The sequence below is a fragment of the Lathyrus oleraceus genome, chromosome 6 (genome assembly GCF_024323335.1).
Source record: "Lathyrus oleraceus cultivar Zhongwan6 chromosome 6, CAAS_Psat_ZW6_1.0, whole genome shotgun sequence".
Classification (NCBI taxonomy): Eukaryota; Viridiplantae; Streptophyta; class Magnoliopsida; order Fabales; family Fabaceae; genus Lathyrus; species Lathyrus oleraceus.
In genome coordinates this window covers 129,705,305-129,728,921 of record NC_066584.1, presented here as the reverse complement: position 1 = coordinate 129,728,921, position 23,617 = coordinate 129,705,305, and the positions used below count along the sequence as shown (strand labels likewise).

The 23,617-nt window shown below is 35.8% G+C and overlaps 1 protein-coding gene across 1 annotated transcript; it reads left to right on the top strand.

Annotated features, from left to right (window-relative positions):
• Positions 1-1,580: 1,580 nt before the first annotated feature.
• Positions 1,581-13,735, top strand: LOC127091903 (uncharacterized). Its single transcript, XM_051030638.1, has 16 exons — positions 1,581-1,798; positions 2,024-2,445; positions 3,134-3,266; positions 3,412-3,464; positions 3,628-3,718; positions 4,956-5,986; positions 7,359-7,484; positions 8,042-8,114; positions 9,846-9,891; positions 10,027-10,099; positions 11,140-11,205; positions 11,883-11,960; positions 12,045-12,217; positions 12,430-12,476; positions 12,883-13,129; positions 13,219-13,735. Exons 2-16 carry the CDS (start codon positions 2,126-2,128, stop codon positions 13,533-13,535), a joined length of 2,874 nt encoding a protein of 957 aa, XP_050886595.1. The 5' UTR covers positions 1,581-1,798; positions 2,024-2,125; the 3' UTR covers positions 13,536-13,735.
• The last annotated feature ends 9,882 nt before the right edge of the window (positions 13,736-23,617 follow it).

Genomic DNA, 23,617 nt, shown 5'->3' with positions numbered 1-23,617 from the left:
ATAATATAATAATAGTTAACTTAGATGAATCTTTTATGTAATATTTTATTAGTATATAATTATATTTAATTTAGATTTATGTAAGTTATTAGTTTAGAGTTAAATTTTTATAAATAAATAGTTAATATTTATAAATAAATAGTTATTTTTAATTTTTTTTAGCTATTATCTTTAATTTAATCCTTATAACTTTTCTCAATTTTTTTTAAAATAATCATATTTTTTCAATTTTTTCTTTCTAGATAACCACTTTTTCAAAAAAAAATTAAAATAATCGTTTTTCAAACAAAAAAATCGTCCCCAAGAGGATGCGTCATTGTCTATGGCGCAAACACTCATCTTTTGGGCATAAGAAAATATTGTATATGACACATGTCTTTTGGAGTAGCCAAAGACAATAATACATGCTCCTAAAAGTTGCATGTGTCACATTCATTGACTACTCCTAAAAACAAGTGTTATATGCAATTAAGCCTTAGGTCAAAAGATGAATACATAAACATTCATTGACTACTCCTAAAAACAAGTGTTATATGCAATTACGCCTTAGGTCAAAAGATGAATACATGCGCCAAAAACAATGACATATCATCGTACATGCAATTTTTTTATTTGAAATGTAATTTCTTTGATTTTTTTTGAAAAGATAATTTGTTAGAACTTTTTTTTAAAAACATAATTATTTTTAAGAAAATCACTTTTCTTAAATAATCAATTTATTATCTCATCTTTGAGTTTTTAAAATTTAGTGTAAATAGAAAAACTAGTAGGTTAGATATTTTTTATAACAATAATTAAGTATTTTAATTTTAATTTTTAAAAAAATATCTTAAAAAAATTATGCATTAATTAGAGGATTTTTAATTCAAGTGAAAAAAAACCATACAAAAATTCAAAATTGTTTATCAAATTTTGAAGAGACATCTTCAAATACATCCAAAATACATCAATTACATGTATAAATGAATCACACATTCATTTCATAAAAAAGGTAATTTAAAAATATATTCCAGCAATATGAAAATATATTTTTGAAAATTTTAAGACACCAACGACACCATTCAAGGACCCCACCAACAAAAACACAGTAAAAATAAATCATATCATTAAGGGGGAGTCATTATTGCACTTATGTGTATGTATATGTGTATATATAATTGATTGGTAATTTCATTGAAGTTTTTAAGTATAAATTTTATCAAGATTAAACTATTAGTTTATTGAAGCATCTAAGGTTAACTTTTAAAAAAATTGAGATAACTGATCGAGAACAACTCATTTTTTAAATTTATTAAATAATCAATGTATTTAGTCTATTTATATATTAGATATATTAATTATTCAATAAATCTAAAAAATGTATTGTCTATTATAAAAATGAACATGAACAGAGATAGTATTGATGAAGAAAGAGCGATCGTATGTGTCTAGAAATACATATTTTGAATTTAAAAATAGTTTTGAATTTTTAGAAAGGTGTGGTAGAGATCTATAAGGTATTTGTATTAAAAAATCTCTCACAGTTATTACTGCCCGGAGAAACCGGAAATAAATCGTTAGTGGTCCAGGAGAAACCGGAAAAAACTGCTCGGAACCGTTGAACCGGAACCGGTTATACGAACCCGGCCGGTCAATTAAAATAGGGTTATTTTAAAAACCGAAAAAGAACCCTAATTCCAATTTGTCCCTCCCTCGCTCGTATCATTTTCTCTCTCCGCCGTGAACGACCAGTATTTCTCCCTCACTCGAATCGTTTTTCGCCTGAAAACACCGTTTTCATTCACCTCTCCATCACTCGGTTAGCACTGTGTATTATGTTTTTCTTTGTACAAATGTAGTATGTTTTATTTATGTATATATTATGTGATTAGTGTAGCTTTATTTATGATTCAAATGCTTACAAGAGAACTGAAAATGGTTAATAGTTAATTCTGGAGTGATTTCAGTTGATTTTGTCACCGTATAGAGGGTGAATAATATTTGAGATTAGTGCTAATTAATTTATTTTAAATTTTCCACTTAGGTAAAGTAAACAGCATTTGGTTTCATAAATGAACTGGTCTAGGGTTTGAATTTCGGTTCCGGAAAATTTTCAAATTCGCCTGCAATTGCTTAAAAGAGAGGAATGGAAGAGGCAGAAGATAACTTACCGAAAGCTACATTATTTAATATCAAAGCAAAAAAGAAAAAGACTAAGGCAACTAAAGAGGGCCAAATTGTTTCTGTTGCTGTTGCTGATGATTCCATTACAGTGCGAAACAATGACGGTGGTGGTAATAGTACCTGCGGTGATTCTAACCTTAGGGTTTCTCTGTTTGATTTCTCTGTTGAGAATTTCTTCCATGACATGGACACCATTGCCAAACTCTGCGGGGAAGAAGAACACAATGCTGCTGTTGAGCAAAGCGAGATCAAGAGAATGACTTCTTCTGTCACTTTCTTAAGGTATGGCTTGTAAAGAACTAATTGTTTCATGCGTTTTTGAATTCTTTTTGCTCTTAAGTCATAATTTTTTGTGTAACAATTTGGATAAAAGTATTGCTCTGGATAGAACATTATGGCGGAAGTTGATATATGTAGCCAACCCCACTTAGTGGTATAAGGCTTAGTTGTTGTTGTTGTATTAAAAATATGTATTGTTCTCGGGCAATGCGATTTTGTTATATTATTGATTAATATGTATCGACTATGATGCTCTGGATTGACAATTGTGATTTATATCATGTAACTGTTTTTTTTTGTATCACTAACGGCTATGCTGTTTGTTTGTTATCTCATGTTTCTAGGGGCAGTTTGACAGCAGGTTTAGAATTGTCTTTAAGATATTATAAGTTAATCATATGGATTTAGTTTAGAGTTTGGTTAAAATTTGTTTTAGATCAGGTCACTTTTTATCTAATTCATTTTAATATTAATTTAAACTGGAGAAACTTAGCATGTTTGTTAATCATTGGACGACTTAGTGGTTCCTACTGTGTCAATCCAATCCAAAAATTAGTTGAAGGACGACAAGAAAGTTGGATTAAAATAAAATAAACTTTGAAATTGTTTGTTTTCATGAACTGAATTGACTATATAATTTTTAGAACAACCCCTTAATTTCTTTTTTTGGTTGACCATTAAATATGTGCAGAGCATGGAGAGATTTTAAATATCCATCTAAAAACATTAGGTTTGCTTATGGACTTGGGAGCTCTGAGTGTTATGAGAGAAATAATATCAAAGACATAAACTTACCTCAGTTTTCATCTGCTGCTGTTCCTAAGGTACAAGTCCTCCTAACTTAATTCTACTTTATTTGTTTGCAAGACATGTATGTTATAGAATGTATTTTACTTTTAAGTTCAAGTTATAACTTATAATTATTAATAATTAGACTTTCTAGACATTATCATTGTGTGTTCTTTTCAGTATGATACGGAAAAGGAGGAACTACTTGGTGACGCGGAATCTCAAGAATCCAGGTATGGCTTAAATATTAACTTGTTTTGTTGTGGTTTATTCAAATGACATTTCCATGGAGTTTAAGTTTATTTTTGTAATGTCGTTGAACATGCTAATAAATTAAGTATTTTGTCGCAGATTATTGTTTAACTTTGCTAAACACTTACAATTTTGTTGAAGCAGAGACTTTGTGATGAATGTTGGAGGTTCTGTATGGGCATTAGATTGGTGTCCTAGGATGCACGAGGAGTCAGATTGTTCAATTAAATGCGAGGTACTTTGTTTTCTCTCTTTGTTGTAGACATGTATTGCACATTTAATAATAGTGTCTTTTATTGTTTTATTGTTTCTTGGGAAGTCTTTAAAGTTTGAATGCAATATACTCCGACACCGACTATGTCAAAAACATAGGACACCGACACCGCTACATAATAGTATTTGAACTTCATTTATCCATCTACTAATAAAAGAGTTAAAAATATCCTAGTCTTTAATTTTATATTGTTTCAATAAATATTCAACCCTTTTAGATAGATGTGCGAAAGAATTGTCTTAATAAATGTATAAGATGTGTTGAAGCAAAGAAAAAAACAAATTCTTTTTTAAACAGTTGTCTAAATTGTCCGACACGTGTTGTATGAGTGTCAAACAAACGTCGGACACCGATCTAAAGATCTAAAGAGTGTCAAAGTAAAGAAAATAAATCATTTATTTGGAAACACATGTCTGACTTTTCCGACACTTGTTTGACTTTTCCGATACATGACGTATGGGTATCATACAAGTGTCGGACACCGACGTGTGTCGGTCACCACAACACGCCTACTCCTAGAGGTTTCCGTGCTTCGTAGGTTCTGAGTGTGATGTTTCATGTGTTCAGGGTGATTGCTTATTTGAAGTTTGATGGTGTGGTAACGGGTGTAGATCAGATGGAAGTTATTCTAATATTACGGGTATAGAGGTCTAGAAAAACTATATTCCTAACTGTTAAAAGCCTTTAGATTGAAATGGTTTATCACTATATATGATTTAAGAGGCATTATAATGTTGTTTGATTCTTGTAGCTATCCCCTACCTATTTGGAAGAAAAAAACTTTTTTGCTGTTCTTGATATTCACATTCTTTGCCCAAGTAGAAAGCTGAATTTGTGTCAGTACTATGCTGCACTTAATTTAATAGTCAGGCACCACCATTTTAAATTGCCACCTGACTTACCTAATTCCTCTGGTTAATTAATGTTGGAGACACTGGTAACACGGTGCAATGATTACACAGCAGCAAGTCCAACAATTTTATTTTAAAGTTCTTCAATGTTCTACATATTACCTACTCCATATGCATACCTATTTGATATACTTTTTTGACTGCTTTCTTATTGTGTCTGCAGCTATATTCAGATATGTAGTAAAATTCTGCACTTACCTTTGCTCCAGACTAGGAAGTAGGAAATAATTTTCATTTTCTTTGCAATTCTTGTACATTAAATGACCTTTTTATGATACTTGGTTTAGTTCATTGCTGTTGCGGCTCATCCACCTGGTTCATCTTATCACAAATTGGGTGTCTCACTTACTGGCAGAGGTGCTGTGCAAATATGGTGTCTTCTAAGTAATAAGGAACATATCAAAGAAGTATCTTCTCTCCCTGGGAAGGAAAAAAAACCTAAAAAAGACACATGCACAAATGACAACTCAACAGAAATAAAGAAGCCTAGAGGAAGACCTAGAAAGAGTCCTAGTGAAAAAAATGAAGAAATAGTTCCTATTACAAACAAGAGAAAAAGAGGAGGACCGGAAAAAAGTCCAGCTCCAAATGAGAATCTTGAAAACAATGAAGAAATGCATCCTATTACTAACAAGAGGAAAAGAAGAAGATCGATAAAATATCCAACTGTAATAGACATACCATCTGGTACTGTTCAATTTGAAGAAAATTCTATCGAGTCTCCTGCTCCAAATGGAAATAATGAAAACAACGAAGAAACACCTTGTATTACATACAAGAGTAAAAAAGGGCCTATAGAAAATAAAACCTTGAAAGAAAAACCATCACCAATTAAGAGACCTAGAGGAAGACCCAAAGAGAGTTCAAAAGAAGTAACAGCGAGTGATCCAAATTTTGAGGACCAATTTGTTCCTCTCACTGTTGAATGTCCAGATTCAGCCAAATTTATTTCTAATACAAAGGAAAAGAATGCCAAGAAAGTTGCTTCTGCATGCGATTCAGAAACTCCTGTTACAAGGAGTCGATTGGATATTAATCACATGGAAAGAAGCTGCAGCCAAGATGCAAGTAGGCCATTATTGAATCAGTGTGAGGAGGAGGAAGACCATCAATCACATGGTAGCTCTGTATTGGGACCTCAAGAATCTACATGTCCCATTCCACAAAATGTAGCATTGCCAAAATTTGTGTCATGTCTGGCTCATAATGGAAAGGTGGCATGGGATGTCAAATGGCGGCCTCTTAACAATATTGATGCCTCGTGCAACCATCGAATGGGCTATCTTGCTGTCTTGTTGGGCAATGGATCTCTGGAAGTGTAAGATGTTTTGAGCCTCTTTCTCCATTTTCTATTGATCTTCTTTGTGATACTTGAATGATTTATTTTTCTTTTTGTTGATTGTGTATATATGTTGTTATGAACTATCATGTTATTAGATTTGAGGTATTTGAAATTTGGATATTTTAAGTAAATAATATTCTTATCATTATATTATATTGACTGCGTGTCTGTATCATAACGACCTCTCCTAAAAAGTTGAACAAGACATAATGGACAAAAGGCAACTACTTAAATAGAGACTTAGGATTGACTTTTGGTATATTTTGAAATTTGAATAAATTGTGGCACAATCTATGGAGCATAAGGCTAAAACTGAAACAATAGTGTACCAGTTAGTAAATAAATAGTTGCAATAGTTATGAACTGATCCTTTTCATGTAGATTCAGCAAGGGTTAATGTTCACCATCAGTGTTATCAAATTGCCCCGCCATGGCCGCTATGGCAGACTTACATGGCGGTTTTTGGGCTCGTTGCAATGGTAAATTTCGGCTGCTATTGCGGATTTTGCCGCGATAATCCGCAATAACGGCGCCGCATGGCGGGATTTTGCCTCTCCGCCATGGACCGCCATGGACAACACTGTTCACCATTGAAATGGCTGCAATGGTCAATTCACTGTGGAAATAGTTGCAATAGTCAGAGTTCACTGTTTTTGTTTGTCCGGTTCTGTGTTTTTTATTCTTATCTACACAAAATGCAAACATTTAGCCACAGATATCTAATTGGCTGCAGTAGCCCACAATGGCACCTCAAGTGGCAGATTGCAATGATTTTTAAAAGAAATCCCTACAAGTTCCAAAGACCCAACTCCCTCAGTGAAAGATACTCCTTTGTCACACAGTCCAAAATAAGATCTCACGATCCCATGATTTAACGATCTTCCTCTACGCTTTCAGCGCTCCAGCCAAATCCACGATCTTTGTGGAACTTAAAGCGGTGGATGGTTGCTGACTCGTAAGATCGTACGATCTTGGGAGTTAAAGCGAGATCCCGACCGTTAGCAGCCGTTGTCTTTTTTTAAGGGTATAAATTTAAATATGGATCCTTTTACACTGGGTTTTTGTCTTTCCATTAGTGGCTATCCTGCAACGCTATATGAAATTAACAACATAATAGCCACCTAGCATCTGATACTACTCGATGTGGTAAGTAGGCACCCCATAATCCTGAAGTCCCTATCGTAGCACTGCCATTGCCATTGATAATTGTTAAAAGAAGTTCATTAAAGTTTCAGTGTTCGTTTTTTCTCAACAAAAGCAAGTTCTTTTTATAACTATCTGTGACTTTGACGTGCATTATGACTTCATGACTTTTGATGTTGCTTCATAATTCTTGTATCAATTTCAGGTGGGAGGTTCCCCTTCCTCATGCAGTGAGAGCAATGTATATGCATATCGAAGGCACCGATCCTCGTTTTCTAAGATTGGAGCCTGTATTCAAATGTTCAATGTTGAAGTGTGGTAGCTTAAAAAGGTATTTTTCCTCCTTCATTCTAACTACGGTGAACATTAAACCCATCTACATTAAAATGGTCAAAAACAAATTTGAATTTTGTTATATTTTAAACCTTAACAAACATTGACATGTGCTCATCTATATATAGTTTTTATGAAGAATTTATATTCTCAGAATACAATTTGTTATAGTATCAACTCTTAAATTAATGGTGATAATTTGACAAAAATTTGCATTCTGACCGGGTATGCAAGAACTGTGCGCTGCAATTGGTTACTGAATGAAATGTTAGTTTTATTTAAATTTCCAGGTTAAGAAAACTTGTAATTATAAATTTTAAAAGAAAGTGCAATGCTTAGATCTTCGTCTCTACCTTACTGAATTGAATTTTCTGTGTATAACTCTCTGCCCATCATTAATTCTGGAAAATGTTAAAAATTATAATCACTTAAAAAAGGTGGCTTGTTGGAGTAGAGTTATTATGCAACTGCAGAATGTGTTGTACACAATGCTTTTTAATATGTTTTTCTAGACTGGCTATGTTGTTTAATTTACTATGTTCTTTTGTTTCACAGCATTCCTTTGACAGTGGAGTGGTCGGTTACGCCCCCTCATGATTATTTACTTGCTGGCTGCCATGATGGAACGGTATAATTTTCCCCAATGCTATCTGATTTATGTCTTTGACTTTCTAAAATAAAATTTACATTGCATTAGTAATATGGGATAAAAGAGCAGCACAAGGTTAAGTTATTGGAAGAAAGCTTTAGTCAAAGAGATACCTCTAAATAAAAATATTTCTCTAAGAGGTGATATAAATGGTCATGTGTGTAGGCATCCAGTGGGTATCATGGTGTCAAATGTCAATGGGGTATGTGGGGAAGTAAGTAAAGAGGGCCAAGCCGCTGTCTTTGATTTTTCTATTGCTTTTTCATTTTACTATAGCTGACACTTATTTTAGAGAGAGCAACATCTTATCTTAATACTATACAAAAGCAGAGTGGTCAAAGAGATCTATAGGGAAAGAAAAGAAAGGGAATTGAATCAGGGAAAGTGCTTTAAAGGTGATGATGGAAAAAGTAATGGCCAAGGAACAAGACATTGAGAAAAGGTGGAAAGGTATTCCTTATCTTTTTAATAAAGGACATGATATATCTTTGGACTCAAATATAGACTAAAAGGTAGGGAAGAGGATCAAGATTACTCCTACAATCTACCAATTAACTGAGAATCTGAAGTAAAAGAAGCACTGTATAGTATTATAGTAAATGCAGTTATTGCATTTGCCATGTCTGTAACGGTTTTGATAAGCAAAACAGATTAGGTTAGCTTGTAAGTTGTAACAAACTCTATGCTGAGTCAGCATAGCTGTCAGTGCTTTTACAAACTCTATGCTGATTTAGCATAGCTGTTAGTGCTTTAACAAACTCTATGCTAAGTCTGCATACCTTTAACCAACTCGGTTAGTTGTACCTATATATAATGCTATCCTAGCCTTCACAATGTAATAATCATTTTCTAATCGATCATAACAGAATTCTCTCTTCCTTTCTTTGTTATAGAATATTCTAGATGCTGAATTCATCATTCTCTCTACCTTTCTTATATATAGAATAATAGTGAGGCAATTGGACTGGATTTTGTTCTATTGACATAAGGATCTGGGAGAGAAAGGAAAAAGATGGCTCACAAAGTTGTTTAACAAGATTATGAGATCTAACATGTTAAATGAATGAAGTACAAAACATAGGTGATTTGTTAATCCTTACAAGTTATGGAGGGATTAGGCTCTTGTGTCGTATTATGAAGCTTTAGGGAGAGTGATTGAGCAGAGATTAAGACAAGAAAGACACATTGCAGATGTGGGCAAACTTGGGGCTAAAACATGGACCAGGATTGGATCTTAATGATACTTGCCCTGCAGAGCTGAGTTCGATTTTTTTTTCCTTCTGATCTTATAGGAGTTTCGTATCCAGGGGTCATTAAGCGGTAGTTTCTGTTGTTTTTTTGGGGCCATTTGCCCTCTTGTATCACAAAAAAAGAAGACAAGAAAGACACATTAGTAAATCTAAACTTGGTTTTATGCGAGAGACACTCGGTGGAATAAAAGAGATCTATATATGTTGTCAAGGGATCCACGTAGCCGACCCCCTTAGATGTTGGTTGGGCCCCTTAACTGTTGGTTAGTCAGGTAATATAATTGTTGATGATATTTTGTCATGAAGGAAAAGAGTGAAAGCATTATGTTTATTTTCTGTGTTTTATCTTTTTTCTTACACCGTTATGTAATAGTTCTATATCTTAAAACTGTTATGGTTTTCAGTATTATTATTCTTAAACAATATATGTTGTTACTAATATAATTTGTTTTGTATTTAGGTTGCTCTATGGAAATTCTCTACAAATTCTTCATCTAAATGTGATGGTAATAACTTTGCTCTTTAATGCGTTCTTATGTTTTCCTAGTTTGGCCTGCTAGGGAAGGGGGCTGTACTGAGAAATATATTTACTAAATATGAATCACAAATTATTGTCTATTGACTCGGTTGTTTATCTGCAGATACAAGGCCTATACTTTGTTTCGGTGGGGATACAGTTCCTATTAGGACAGTTGCATGGGCTCCTTTTGAGGGGTTAGTAATAGTTACACCTTCTCAGCCACGACTGATGTGATTGATTGCATTGATTGTGTTAGAAATTCGTAATAATAAGTTCATAACTAGGAAACTGAATTGAACGCAGATGTTTATCGAATAATTCTGGTTAACAGTGGCCAGAATTTAATTAAAAAGGAAACCTGGGTTATATAATTAGAAGAGATAAACTAAAGGAAAATCAAGGATAGATACAGCAGTTTCCTCCAAGAAACTCAAGAGTCTTTGTCTCCCCCTTCCAAGAATTAGAGACCTCGGTCTCCATCCCACAACCACTCAATAACTACCCAATAGTCACTTTCCCCTTTCCTCTATTTATTCCTAAAGGCAGATAACGTAACTGACGGTTAATACCAATAAAAACAATAACTAACCATACAAATAAAAACATTACTAACCATAACTGCTATAATTTATTTGTGCCCACTCCTCTTATGTTCTCTAATAAGAGGTCTAACAATGCCTCTAACAAAATGTTGCTGTTATCGTTCATCTTTAAGAAAGAAATTTAGTGTATCTATATAAAGAAATATTCTGTATATATATGTATATGATCTTCACTTTTGAATTCTCTCATCAAATTCATTGGATAATAAAACGGACTCTAACAGATACTGCAGCTAAAACCTAATCTAATGAAATCCTTCAGATAAATGATTTAACTTATTTCTTTATAATGTGTATGTGTGCTTTTGAAATCATTCTGGAGATTGATTATTAGGCTGGGAGGATATCAACTCTAACTAGCTGCCTTATTACTGTTATTCAAACTATTACTTTCAGAAATAATAAAACTAGCAACATTTGTGTTCAAACATGGTTTGCACAAGGCTGTAATTTTATTCCATTGTGTAGACACAAACCCTTATATTTAGGAAGATTACTTCAATAAACAAGGCATTGACATATTACACAGACAAATATCTTACATCTAAAATAAGCTATATTTACATCCTTTGACCATCCTCTTACCTTCTGAAGTGTTTAATAGGATGTGATATTTTGTTATGATGTTTCAGTGATCCAGAGAGTTCTAACATAGTAGTAACCGCAGGACATGAAGGCCTTAAGTTTTGGGACCTACGGTGAGTTATTTATCTATATTTATTTCTTTTTGAACAAAAATAAATCTTTAATGGCTATGTTGCATTTGATCTTTATTACAGTATACATTTTTTTATCTTTTTTTGACTTGCGAATACCAATATAAGGATACGTCTGTCTTTTTAAATATTGCATCCTCATGTATTTCCTCTTTAAGTTCATTTGCATTCTAAGTGTAAGCATTGCGAAATACATCAACTAGAGAGTCAGCATTTCTTTGTATCATCTATATGTGCATGAAAGCCTTAAGTTTTGGGACCTACGGTGAGTTTTTATGTATATTTATTTCTTTTTGAACAAAAAAAAATCTTTAATAGCTATATTGCATTCAATCTTTATTAAAGTATAATTTTTTTTAATCTTTTTCTGACTTGCGAATACCAATATAAGCATAGCTATGTCTTTTTAAATATTGCATCCTCGTGTATTTCCTCTTTAGTTCATTTGCATTCTAAGTGTAAGCATTGCGAAATAAGTCAAACTAGAGAGTCAACATTTCTTTGTATCCTCTATATGTGCATGTCTTTGTTTGCTTTTCTGTTTCCTCGATTAGAAAGGACGACTATTATAGTGTATTGATTTATATTTGTTCCTTCCGCCTTAGTATTATGTTAAACTTTTTGCAATGACTTGTATCATGATGGATTTTTTTTTGCAGTAATCCATTTCGTCCTCTGAGGCTCCTCAATCCTTCCCAGAGAATCATATACAGTCTGTATTGGCTGTCAAAGCCAAGGTAATCCATGATTTTAACTGGATCGAATGATGCCTGTTCTCATCATCATTATAGTTAACTCATTTATATTTTATGCTTTTCTAGTTGTATCATTATGTGCTTTGAGGATGGAACAATGAAAACCATTAGCTTGGCGAAGACTGCAAATGACCTCCCTGTCACTGGAACGATATACAATGGAAAAAGACAACCAGGGTTGCATGGTTCAACATATTCGTCTTATGCCATTTGGAGTGTTCAAGTGTCACCGATAACAGGTACTTTTTTTGGTATGCATTTCTTCTGTGATGTTATCACAATGGATCTTGTTGGTAGACATAAACTGGGTTTAGAAAAATCCGTGTTATGAAAATACCATATGGAGTAAAAGCATCTGTTAGTTTTTCAAAGTAAACAAACTATCTAGTTAAACAGTGCATTACTGTTACTTAATGCTAAGTAAATGTTGTGGTTTATTCTATCATATCAGGCATGGTTGCATACTGTGGAGCAGATGGTGCTGCCTTTCGTTTTCAGGTACTACTAGTAACATCTTGTTGGAGATATACTTGCAATTACCAGCATCTCTTCTGATATGGTATTATAACTTTACATGATCAAAATATTCAAGATTTCAATCCGCGCATACCACTGTTTTAAGTTGAAATATACACTTTTTTTACATGAATTAAGAAATACATTTTTCGATCACTTGACGGATATCCCTCATGTTTTCTTTCTTATCTTATAACTGTGAGGCTGAAATGTTTTGCGTTGGTCAAGGAACATGAACTTGAGAGGACTCCAGTTTGCATTTAGTTGGCGTATATATTCCTCAAAATTTATAGCTGTAACATAATCCTGGATTAATGCTTATACATGTGAATTTTCTCCACAGCCCCAAAATAAAATAATTATTAATGAGTATATTTAATGTACTCAGCTTACTGCTAAATCAGTGACCGAACATTCCCGCAATCGAACTCCATTCTTTCTATGTGGGTCTGTATCTGAAGAGGAATCAACCATCATTGTCAACACTCAAATATCAAGCTCTCCTTTCCCAATGAAGGTGCAAGATAGAGGCATCCAGGCTCAATCTTTCCGAGACTTATTATCCAAGGCAAATTTGAGCAGAAGTGCAAATAATCAAATGATTAAAGCTTCTAGTAACGATTCTCAGACTTTAGGTAAACCTTGCTAATTATGATGTGATTCTAATATGATTAACTGTCATTGATTTTATGATAATATTCATCCAGCCTTCAATTTGTTGCAGCCCTTTCTAACACTGACTCTCCGGAACAACAGCCCAAAAGACCAAAACTGAGTTGTAGCAGAAAGAAGAAACCGCGTGAAAGCACGTCTCTTATTAGTAGAGATGGGAATACACCTGGAGTTGATAATGAAAAGCATGATTCTGGGAATATACCCGAAGTCTTTCCTTCAAAAAAGACAGCATTGCATAAAGTGAGATGGAACTTGAATGAGGGTAGTGAGAGATGGTTGTGCTTTGGAGGAGCTAATGGACTTGTACGTTGTCAGGAAATTGTTTTCAATAATATTGATAAGAAAAGGGCATTGAAAAGATGGTAGTATTTTATCAACGTAAATTTTAGGCCTTAAGTGTGAATATGTAACTAAGAAATAATCAGAGTCAATAGTGACTTTGTCAATATGTAAAATTTCAATTTATAATTTTAAGTAGGGCTCTTCATGGTATGGTTCATTAAGAGAACCAAACTATATCTATATCGAACCGAATCATAATAAAAAATTGTAAGGATTGAACTGACCGGTTTCATTTTGTTTAGAATCAAACTGAACCAGATTATTGGTTTGGTACACAGATTTTTAATTCTTAACTGTACCAAACAGTTAGTAACCTTTTTAAATTTGGTAAGAGAGCCGTTTTTGTTGGCTGGAATGGGAAACGTAGATAAACACATGAAGGCAAATTATTCTGCTGTGAGTCCAAATGTGATTAAAATTTGTTTTTCTCACTATTTTGTAGATATGTATGGTATCAAACTCCCCTATACAATGATTTGCATAGAATAATTATTAAAATGATCTATTTTGAAAATAATTTATCAGTTAATTTTTTAAGATTTTTTTTATCAATGCCATATATATAAAATAAAAAGTAGTACAGAAAAATTGGGCGATATATGATTTAACCCAATGAAATCAAAATATATAATAAATATAATCCAAAAGAAAAGTAAATTTTACAAAGACAAATTTAAATTCTCTGACATACATGACGCGTACAATCTAACAAACTAGCGATAACGAAATCAAATTATAAAAAATGTGATGTGTGGGTTGACTAGTATTGAACCTAAATTGTAGAAATGGTTAATAAACTTTACCGTTGTAAAAAGACATTCAACACAGCAAAAAAATCCATTAGCCAATGAACTTGACCGTCAACCGGGCAAAAAATCCATTAGCCAAAAATTTATTGAGGAAGTAACAATTGTATTCTGCAGTTCGGTTTGGTTTCTATGAATTTTTTGAAGAACCTTAATTTTAAGTTATAGGTAATTATTATCATTAAGTGTAGAGCAGAGCCTTGATGTATTCTTATAAAAGTCCAAGTGGTAAAGAATTCCATAAGCCGATACGAGAACACAAATTTGTTATAAAGCCTTGATAAGCAATTGCGGTATAGTTACGCGGTTACATGGAATTTTTGAAATTAAGATATGATTGGTTATGTTTACAAAATTTTTTATTAAAGAAATTATACATATAAAATACTTGTAAAAGAATATATATATATATATATATATATATATATATATATATATATATATATATATATATATATATATATATATATATATATATATATATATATATATATATATATATATATATATAATTTGTGGATTGATCTGGTAAAATAATTAGGATTGTTAAAATGAACGAAGAAGAAGAGAGAATAATAAGAGAGAAAACTATATTGTGAAAAGAGATTTTTTTTAAGTGAAGTTGTTGTACAATCGAATTACAATATCACTTGTATATATATGCAACCAAAACATGCAATTTATAAACTGCAGTATTCTACTATGTCGAATACTTGCTTACACACTACGACACACATGTTGTATTCGACCAACGCAACAATGTCGAATACAACTTTCCTGAAACACTGAAGTACATCTTCTAACACCTCATAATTCATGTTTTTGTGGCTTCTTATCCCAATGCTTCTTTTCAACTCAGCAAACATGACTTTCTTTAGGGGCTTGGTGAGTATGTCAGCTAGTTGTCGTTCTGACTTGCAATGCTCAAGTTCAAAGTTTCCTTTATTTACTTGATCCTTAAGAAAATAATACATCCTCCCTATATGCTTACTTCGACCTTGAAGTACATGACGATTTGCTAGATCGTGTCGCATCACGCGAAAAACCAGCGGGAAAACAAGAACAACAGAGCCGCCACCGTGCGTTATTTATCCCAAAAGAGGGAAAGGAAACGCTCAGAGTAAACCTGGGAAAAGACATGGTCTCGCGACCAAAGAGAATGGGATCGGGAGTCGGTTATGCGAAGGGAAGGTATTAGCACCCCTACGCATCCGTCGTACTCGACGGGATCCACGCACAATAGGAAGGAAAATGGTTGCTAAAACACTGCTCACACACACACAAACTGGCTGAAAGAGACACAAGAAAACAGACAAGACTGACTCGGCAGAATATCGCATCCTGGGCCTACTTAGTCTATCAGGCATAGACATCAGAGTCAAAGTAGTTCGGACTGGGGAAACGACACATGCTCGCTAGGATGTCGCATCCTATGCATACGTATCTTCTCGGACGAGAGAAGAATCAGAGCATTCGTAGCTCGGCTGACACGCACACAAACAAACACAGGCAAAGGCAAACATGGAGCCTGAATGCCAATCACTGGACTTACATCAGCATCCGAACCAGAACACACACAAGAAGGCAAACGTGGAGCCTGAATGCCAATCACTGGACTTACATCAGCATCCGAACCAACAAACCCACACTGGAACCCAAATGCCACTCGATGGACTTACATCAGCTTCCAAGCACACAACAAGACAGAAACAAAGACACAGGCGCCCGGAGAGATCAGCTCATCTCCTGCCTACGTACCTCATCTGGTATGAGGATCAGGGCGACGTAGTTCCCCTACGGAGGGATAAAGGACTAGCCTAACCAGATAACAGAGGGAGACACAACACTAGGGAGACTACGACTCGAGCCTAGATGTTATCATGCAAAATCATCCCTAAGTTAAGGTTTCTAGCTAACTGGCACAGGGAGCCAGCCTATCCTAGTCATGACTTGCACAGGAAGCAAGCCACACACACATTTAACTTGCACAGGAAGCAAGCCAAGCAAAACCTAACTTGCACAGGAAGCAAGTCTAAACTAACCCTAACTTGCACAGGAAGCAAGTCAAACAAACATACAAGTACAGATAGCACACACTATACACAAGCAAGTGGCTCAAACAAGGGTTAGGTTTTAGTCGAGGGGTCATGTCAACCTCAACAAACAAACCTCTGGAACTGGATGATTGTGCTCTTAACCTTGACATTGAGAGCCAAGGTGAAGCAGATGAAAGGTGATGAGGGGTGTGCCTCATTGCTCTTATCCCTGGCCAGGGAGAGCATTTGACAAGAATGTGTGGGTTCAGAAAGTGGGAACCCTTCTACACATTTAAAACTGACTCAACTGTACAATTGTACAAGATCTTGGGTTTGTATCTGCAATGCATCAACACAGTGGTGTGAGCAAAGCAGATGACACACAGAATAGCAGGGGATAGATTGCATATCCCTTGGGTTCTGCCAATTGCCTCTTCACTTAGGAGGTCTTTGACTCTATGCAAGGACAAAATTAAACATCCACAAACATTGCCTCTTAAGGAGGACTTCAGACAGTTGCCTGGCCAAGTAACAGACCAGGTCTTCCAGACTACATGAAGATTAAGGGATTATACCTCAAAGCAAGTTGCTATTAAAGCAAAGCAAAGCAAGTTCAAAGAACTAAGCAACTAATGGTACCTGAAATAGTCAAACAGATCAGTACACAATTCTAAAGTTAAAGCAACAGGAAGTAGGAATCAACAGTCAAAATAAACAGGCAAATGTGCAAAGCACAAAGCTCAAGGCATATGAGCCAAGCAACCTACAAAACAAAGAGGTTAGCTCATGATAATCAAATGAACTCAATCAAATTGTAATGATCTCTTTGAAGCATTTGTAGCTTAACCTGAAAACATAAGCTCAGAAGTGAGTAACAGGACCACTAGGGCAAGCCTAGGGTCAAAAGAGAATGAAAAAGTTGAAACAGCAAAGGGCAAGTATCCAAAATCATGTTCAAACAATCAAGAAACAAAACCAATTGGGTTCACATTCATATCAATCATCATCATCATTTCACGAACAAATTAGGTCAAGGCATGGCCTTTAGAAGCTCAAAGAAGTCAACAGCAAGACTTGCATCAAAAGCAATCTTAAACATTTCCAAAAATCACCAAATAAATCATGGTCAATCACAACCCACAGCATGGTAAGCATGTCAAATTTCATCTCATTTGGACAAGTGGAAGGCAGTCAATGAAAATCAGAAAGGCAAGGCAATTTTGAACATGCTCAAAGAAGTCAACCAAACATGCATCAACTTGAAAAATTCATAAATCAGAGATGGTGTATGATAAATGAATGGGACTAAAACCATGTCAAAGATTAGGATGTCTAGTTATCTCATGTAAAATTTCATGTCCATCTAATAAAGTATGAGAATTTCACAAGTGAAACGGGAACATGTGTCACAAAAAGTCAACATAAGACCAAACAGGGGAGAAAATCCCAAACAATTAGGAAATGCCACAAATAAATCCACAAAAAGTCACATGTGAACTAGACACATTCAAGCTCAACCATACAAAAATTCAAACCAATTTGAGTTCAAGAAGCATGGTAATGAAAATCATGAAGTTGGACATCAATGGTGTGACACAAATTGTCACACCCTAATTCAAAAAATCATAACTCACAAACCAGCAATGATAAATTCACAAACTCTACACCAAAATCACCATGAGTGTGTCTAGTTTAAGCACAAAAAATTTGGGAGCCATTGGATAAAGTATCACCATTTCACAAATGTTTTGGCAAGATGTACAAAAATTGGGCACATGAACAAAACCCTAATGCCATTTAAAATCTACTCATCCAAAAAATCATTAAAAATCATGATAAAATACTAGACATTCATGTGAATATGATGCAAAAATTTTCATGAATTTTGGAGTTGAAATGAAAATGTTATGAATTTTGTAAGTTGAAGAATGAATTTGGAATAAGTAAACAAAATAAACATGGTTTGGATAAGTCAACGGTTGACCAGTGGCACGGTGGTAAATACCACACTCACTAATTGAAACGGTGCGCACAGGGAGGGCAGAACAAAATGTTCTGATTGGCCAGCCTCAATCAAACAGTGTCAAGTCCATACATACACGATGCAAGCAACAGCCAAATGTATTTCATGTTTCTGGGCAATTTTAGGGTTTGTACACAGTAATCATCTTCATGTTCATCATCACAAAACGAGTTTCAACCAGCATTTCGAAAACATCATGGTAATTAACAATGTTCTTCATGCAATCACAACACAAACAACAAACAAACACAATCAGGAGTTCATGTTTCTGGGTTCTCTTTTAGGGTTTATGAACAACAGTGAATCATCATCCCTTTCATTCAGTCGAAAAATTCAAACTACCCAGAAATAGCAATTAAACACTCTATCATGATCAGCAAGCAATGCATATCATCATGCTACCATTAAGATTCATGAACTCGAGCTAAATATCCAGAAATCATGCAAAACAAAAATGGCCAACAAACTTTAAACTCAGATTTCTCCTAGCGTAGTTAACCAATTCAAGTGATACAAGTTGCAATGGAATCAGCATCAAAAGACCTATCCTAAACACCTCATGATTTTTGAAATAGAGGAGATCGAAAACTTACTTGGATTTGAAGAAAAGAGTGAAGCAGTGGTTATTTGGATGATGCAAGCTCAAACAGATCCTCCTTATGGTTTGGAATGAAGGATTCTTGAAGTAAGTTAGCTCAGCAAGGCCTGGAAATGTCCAAATCGATTTTCACCATTGTTGGTCCATGGAAAAAACAGAACATGAAATGGAGCTTCCAGCAGGGATTTGATGTTGCAAAAGGCTTCCAAATGTTGGCCAGGTGATGAAGGAAGCAAGAGTGGCTCGAGTGCTTTGAAGGTTTTGAGCAAAAAATGCAAAGATATGAAAATGGTGATTTTGGAGAATGAGAGAATTCTGTTTGTATTATGGCTGCTGCTAGGTTTAGAATGACAGAAAATGTGACTTATATTTGCTGTTTAACATTGGTAATGGAAGTGTAAATCAAAGTCCATGAAAATGTGGGATAGAGTTGGTGAAAAAAGTGTACTTTTGTCCAATTTTCAAGCAACTTGGGAATGGCTATATGTACTGCATAAAAATGACTTGGTTCATGTCACAAATGCATTTTCAGAACATGTTTGATTGGTAGAAATGGTTGGAAATGATTATCTCACAAATTCACTTTTGTACCACACTTGAAATTAATTCATGCAAGTCCAAAAATGCCATTTTGATTGGTGAAGTTTTGGTACATGAAAATTACATTTTTGGAAAGAGGGCATCAAATGTGACTTGTAGGAAAAAACCCCACCAAATTTGGCCAAATGGTTTGAGAGATATGGCCTTTTGAAGTTCAAGAATTTTTGAAAATGATTTGATCATAACTTGCCAACCATACATGGGAATTGAGTGTTCTTGGACTTTTTGGAAATGGGAGAACAAGATCTTCAACTTTCATGTTGGGCAAAAATTCATTTGAAGCTTGTATCATGATGTAAGTTTGAGGATCAAGACTTTCCATTTTGGGCAGGTTTCAATTACAGGTCCAGTTTCCATTTTTTGGAAATTTTCTGTTTGGCTTCAAATTCTTCAATGATGTTGTTTGCCATGATATATGAAGACTATATGGACATGAATGAGACCTCTCAAACCAAATCCCATCATCAAATCACTGATTAAATGGACAGTTGACCAACAGTTGACTTTTAGGGTTTCTGACTGATTGTGCATTGACTGATGACTTCTGAACATCCAATCCTTGACCAAAACACTTCAAATGGATCCCCAAGTCATGTGAACATGTTGGACCAACCCTAGGGCCTTGGCTCCTTGAGAATTGTGCTTGCTTGCTTGACTGACTGATCTCCTGACTAGTTTGACCTAATTCCTTGATTGGCTTGCACTTGAGGCAAATGGGACAATGCAATGCTATGCAGTGGACCATGTTATGCTATGACCTAATATGAGAATGTATGTACAATGATGGGTGCAAATTTGAGGTGCTACAGCTGCCCCTATTCAATCAGCTGGGAACCCGAACGGATGATAGCAACGGCTGTCAGACTTTCAGGGTAAACAGGGATTGAATACCAAAGAACCGTAGAAATTTGCACTCTGCCGGATATGATACAAGAAGAACCACGTCATTTACCGATGACGCATGCAATTGACATCTTCAGAAAAGCGAAACCATTTACCAATGGTTAGAAACTGGTAACTTGATATTTACCGATATCAACTTCAGCAAGACCATTTACCGATGGCTGCTGGGAAACAACTTCTGATGTAAAAAAAAAGCAAGACCATTTACCGATGGTGGTTTCAAAGAAACTTGATATTTACCGATATCAACTTCAACTTGACCATTTACCGATGGCTACTGCAACTGGGGATCTGATATTTACCGATATCGAAGAAAACGGGGCCATTTACCGATGGCGGATAAAACTGGGCATTCAATATTTACCGATATCGAAGCATACGGGGCCATTTACCGATGGCGTCTTCACTTGGGGAGGAACAAAATCTTTGTGGTGTAATCAGACAAGACGTTTACCGACGACTTCTGGGGATCTTGATTTTATCAACACGGAAACAAAGCATGACCAGACATTTACCGATGACTGGGATGAGACTCGACGTTTACCGACATCGAAAGATGATGTTTACCGACATCCAAAACGACCAGACATTTACCGATGACCGGGGAACACTTCACTAAAGGAAAACAAATATTTGCAACTGGAAACCAATTAGGACACTTATCGATGACTCTACTGGGGATCTCTAGCTGGGGAATTATCAGACATTTACCGATGACTGCAGAAAAGACTCGATGTTTACTGACATCGAAAGATGATGTTTACCGACATCAAAAAATGACCAGACATTTACCGATGACTGGGGTGAGACTCGATGTTTACTGACATCAAAACAATGATGACCAGACATTTACCGATGACTGGAGAGAAAACCCGATGTTTACAGACACCGAAACAATGGTGTTTACCGACACCAAAAATGATGACCAGACATTTACTGATGACTGGGGAGAAAACCCGATGTTTACAGACACCGAAACAATGGTGTTTACCGACACCAAAAAATGATGACCAGAGATTTACTGATGACTGGGGAGAATACCCGATGTTTACAGACACCGAAACAATGGTGTTTACCGACACCAAACACACGCGAGTGCTAGTATGACACTTACCGGTATCACAAGAACGACTTTTTAGATATGTCAAGGCAAGGTTGACCACTTGCTGGGGGTCTCACTGGGGAGAAAAAAACTTTCTGTCGCCAACGAGTGAGGTAGTAAACCTCTGTGAGGATATCAATTCTGAATACCGTCAAAGCAACTGTAGCAGACTTGCTGTGCTAATGTTGAATGAAATGATCCGCCTCTGCCGGGGATACGGTCGGGTGAGGTTAACACATGGATGCATATGTTTGAATTTTTCTATGGCGTAATGCTCCATATTGAATGGGAATGCTACGCAGTTTGAGGATGCAATGATCACTACATGCAAAAAAATGCAAAAATGATGAAAAACTCCGGCTGGGGAGCCAAAACTGATCGGGTACTCCAACTCTGCGGGGAGACTCTGCAGGGAGAGCAACGACTTCTCACTCATGTTGGAGAATAGCACTGCTGCTGGGGAAAGGTAAACTCCGCTGGGGATATCCTTCAGTCCACAGATAGGATAAATGTTGGAGATAAATTTCAATGAGTCTGCCTCACTCGGGAGGAAATCGGCAAATACAGGCCTGCTGGGGATAGGCAATCCTTAGATCTGTTGGGGAATAGAAGGCACTATCCACAGACGTCTCCGCAGGGGAACATAGCTCTGATAGCTTCCAAACTTGCTTGGGGAAAATATGCTGCTGAGGAAACGTCCTCACAGATGCCAACCTGAAAAACAGCACAACAAAATGCCCCCAGGGGATACATGGACAAGATACGCTCAAGTGTCCTCAACATTCAAAATGATTTTCAAATGTTTCATCATCCTGCAAGCTATTGTTTAGCCTTCATGTTCTTATATGCAATGCTTATAAAAAATTCGGACATTTTTGCAAACAAAACAGTAAAAATAAAAACCAAAGAGCTATTTATCTGAATAACGACTTTTATTGATTGAAAATGTGCCTGAAAAGGCAAATACATTGGGAAGCAATTCCTAGAAAGAGGTAATTGCGCACAAAAGGAAAAATCTATCCTAATGGCAACGTGAACACGGCATCCACTATTTCCCAATTCTGTTATAACTCACAGATCATCAGTTTTCCTCCCAACTCCTTGCTTTCTGAGAAGAATGATTGGACGGATCACATCTTTCGAGATGGCAGACGACAAAGCTTGATGAAGTACAGACAACTCAGACCGTAGTTTTCGCTTTAATCCCTCTTTTGCCTGGATCGCCCTTTCGGGTTTTCAATCCACCGGGATACCCATTTTTGCCTAAGCCGCCCTTGCGGGTTTTCGACTTACCGGGTGTACAAATTCTTTTCATTTTATCCCTAATTTTTGCCCGAACCTTTCCTTTCTGTTTTTTGGTTCGCCGGGATGCCCATTTTTGCCTGGACTCTTTTTTTTTTTTTCTGTCCAGCGGGTCAATTTATGCGAAGTATTTTTTGACTACATCTGAGTTAACAGGAGACGGAAAATCTTCACCATCCATAGTTGTAAGCATCAAGGCTCCACCGGAGAAGACCTTCTTCACAACATACGGACCTTCATAATTAGGAGTCCACTTGCCCCTGTTATCTGCACCGGGAGGGAGGATCCTCTTCAAAACTAGATCACCGATCTGATAGCTTCGAGGACGCACTTTCTGATCAAAGGCTCGCTTCATCCTTCGCTGATACAACTGTCCATGGCATACAGCTGCTAGCCGTCTCTCTTCGATAAGGCTCAACTCGTTAAACCTTGTTCGAATCCACTCGGCTTCGTCCAGCTTGACATCCAATAAAACTCTCAGAGAAGGAATCTCCACTTCAACAGGTAGGACAACTTCCATACCATACACAAGGGAGTAAGGGGTTGCCCCGGTCGACGTACATACTGAGGTACGGTACCCATGCAAAGCGAAAGGCAGCATCTCATGCCAATCCTTGTACGTAACGACCATCTTCTGCACAATCTTCTTGATATTCTTGTTCGCCGCTTCTACAGCACCATTCATCTTCGGTCTGTAAGGAGAAGAATTGTGATGTTCAATCTTGAAATCTTTACA

Excerpts from the sequence above, each read along its gene's own strand:
- LOC127091903 (XM_051030638.1), top strand. The coding sequence starts at position 2,126 with ATGGAAGAGGCAGAAGATAACTTACCGAAAGCTACATTATTTAATATC. Across the intron at positions 2,446-3,133 it reads TCTTCTGTCACTTTCTTAAG|AGCATGGAGAGATTTTAAAT; the intron begins GTATGGCTTGTA and ends AAATATGTGCAG. Across the intron at positions 12,477-12,882 it reads GTGCTGCCTTTCGTTTTCAG|CTTACTGCTAAATCAGTGAC; the intron begins GTACTACTAGTA and ends TAATGTACTCAG.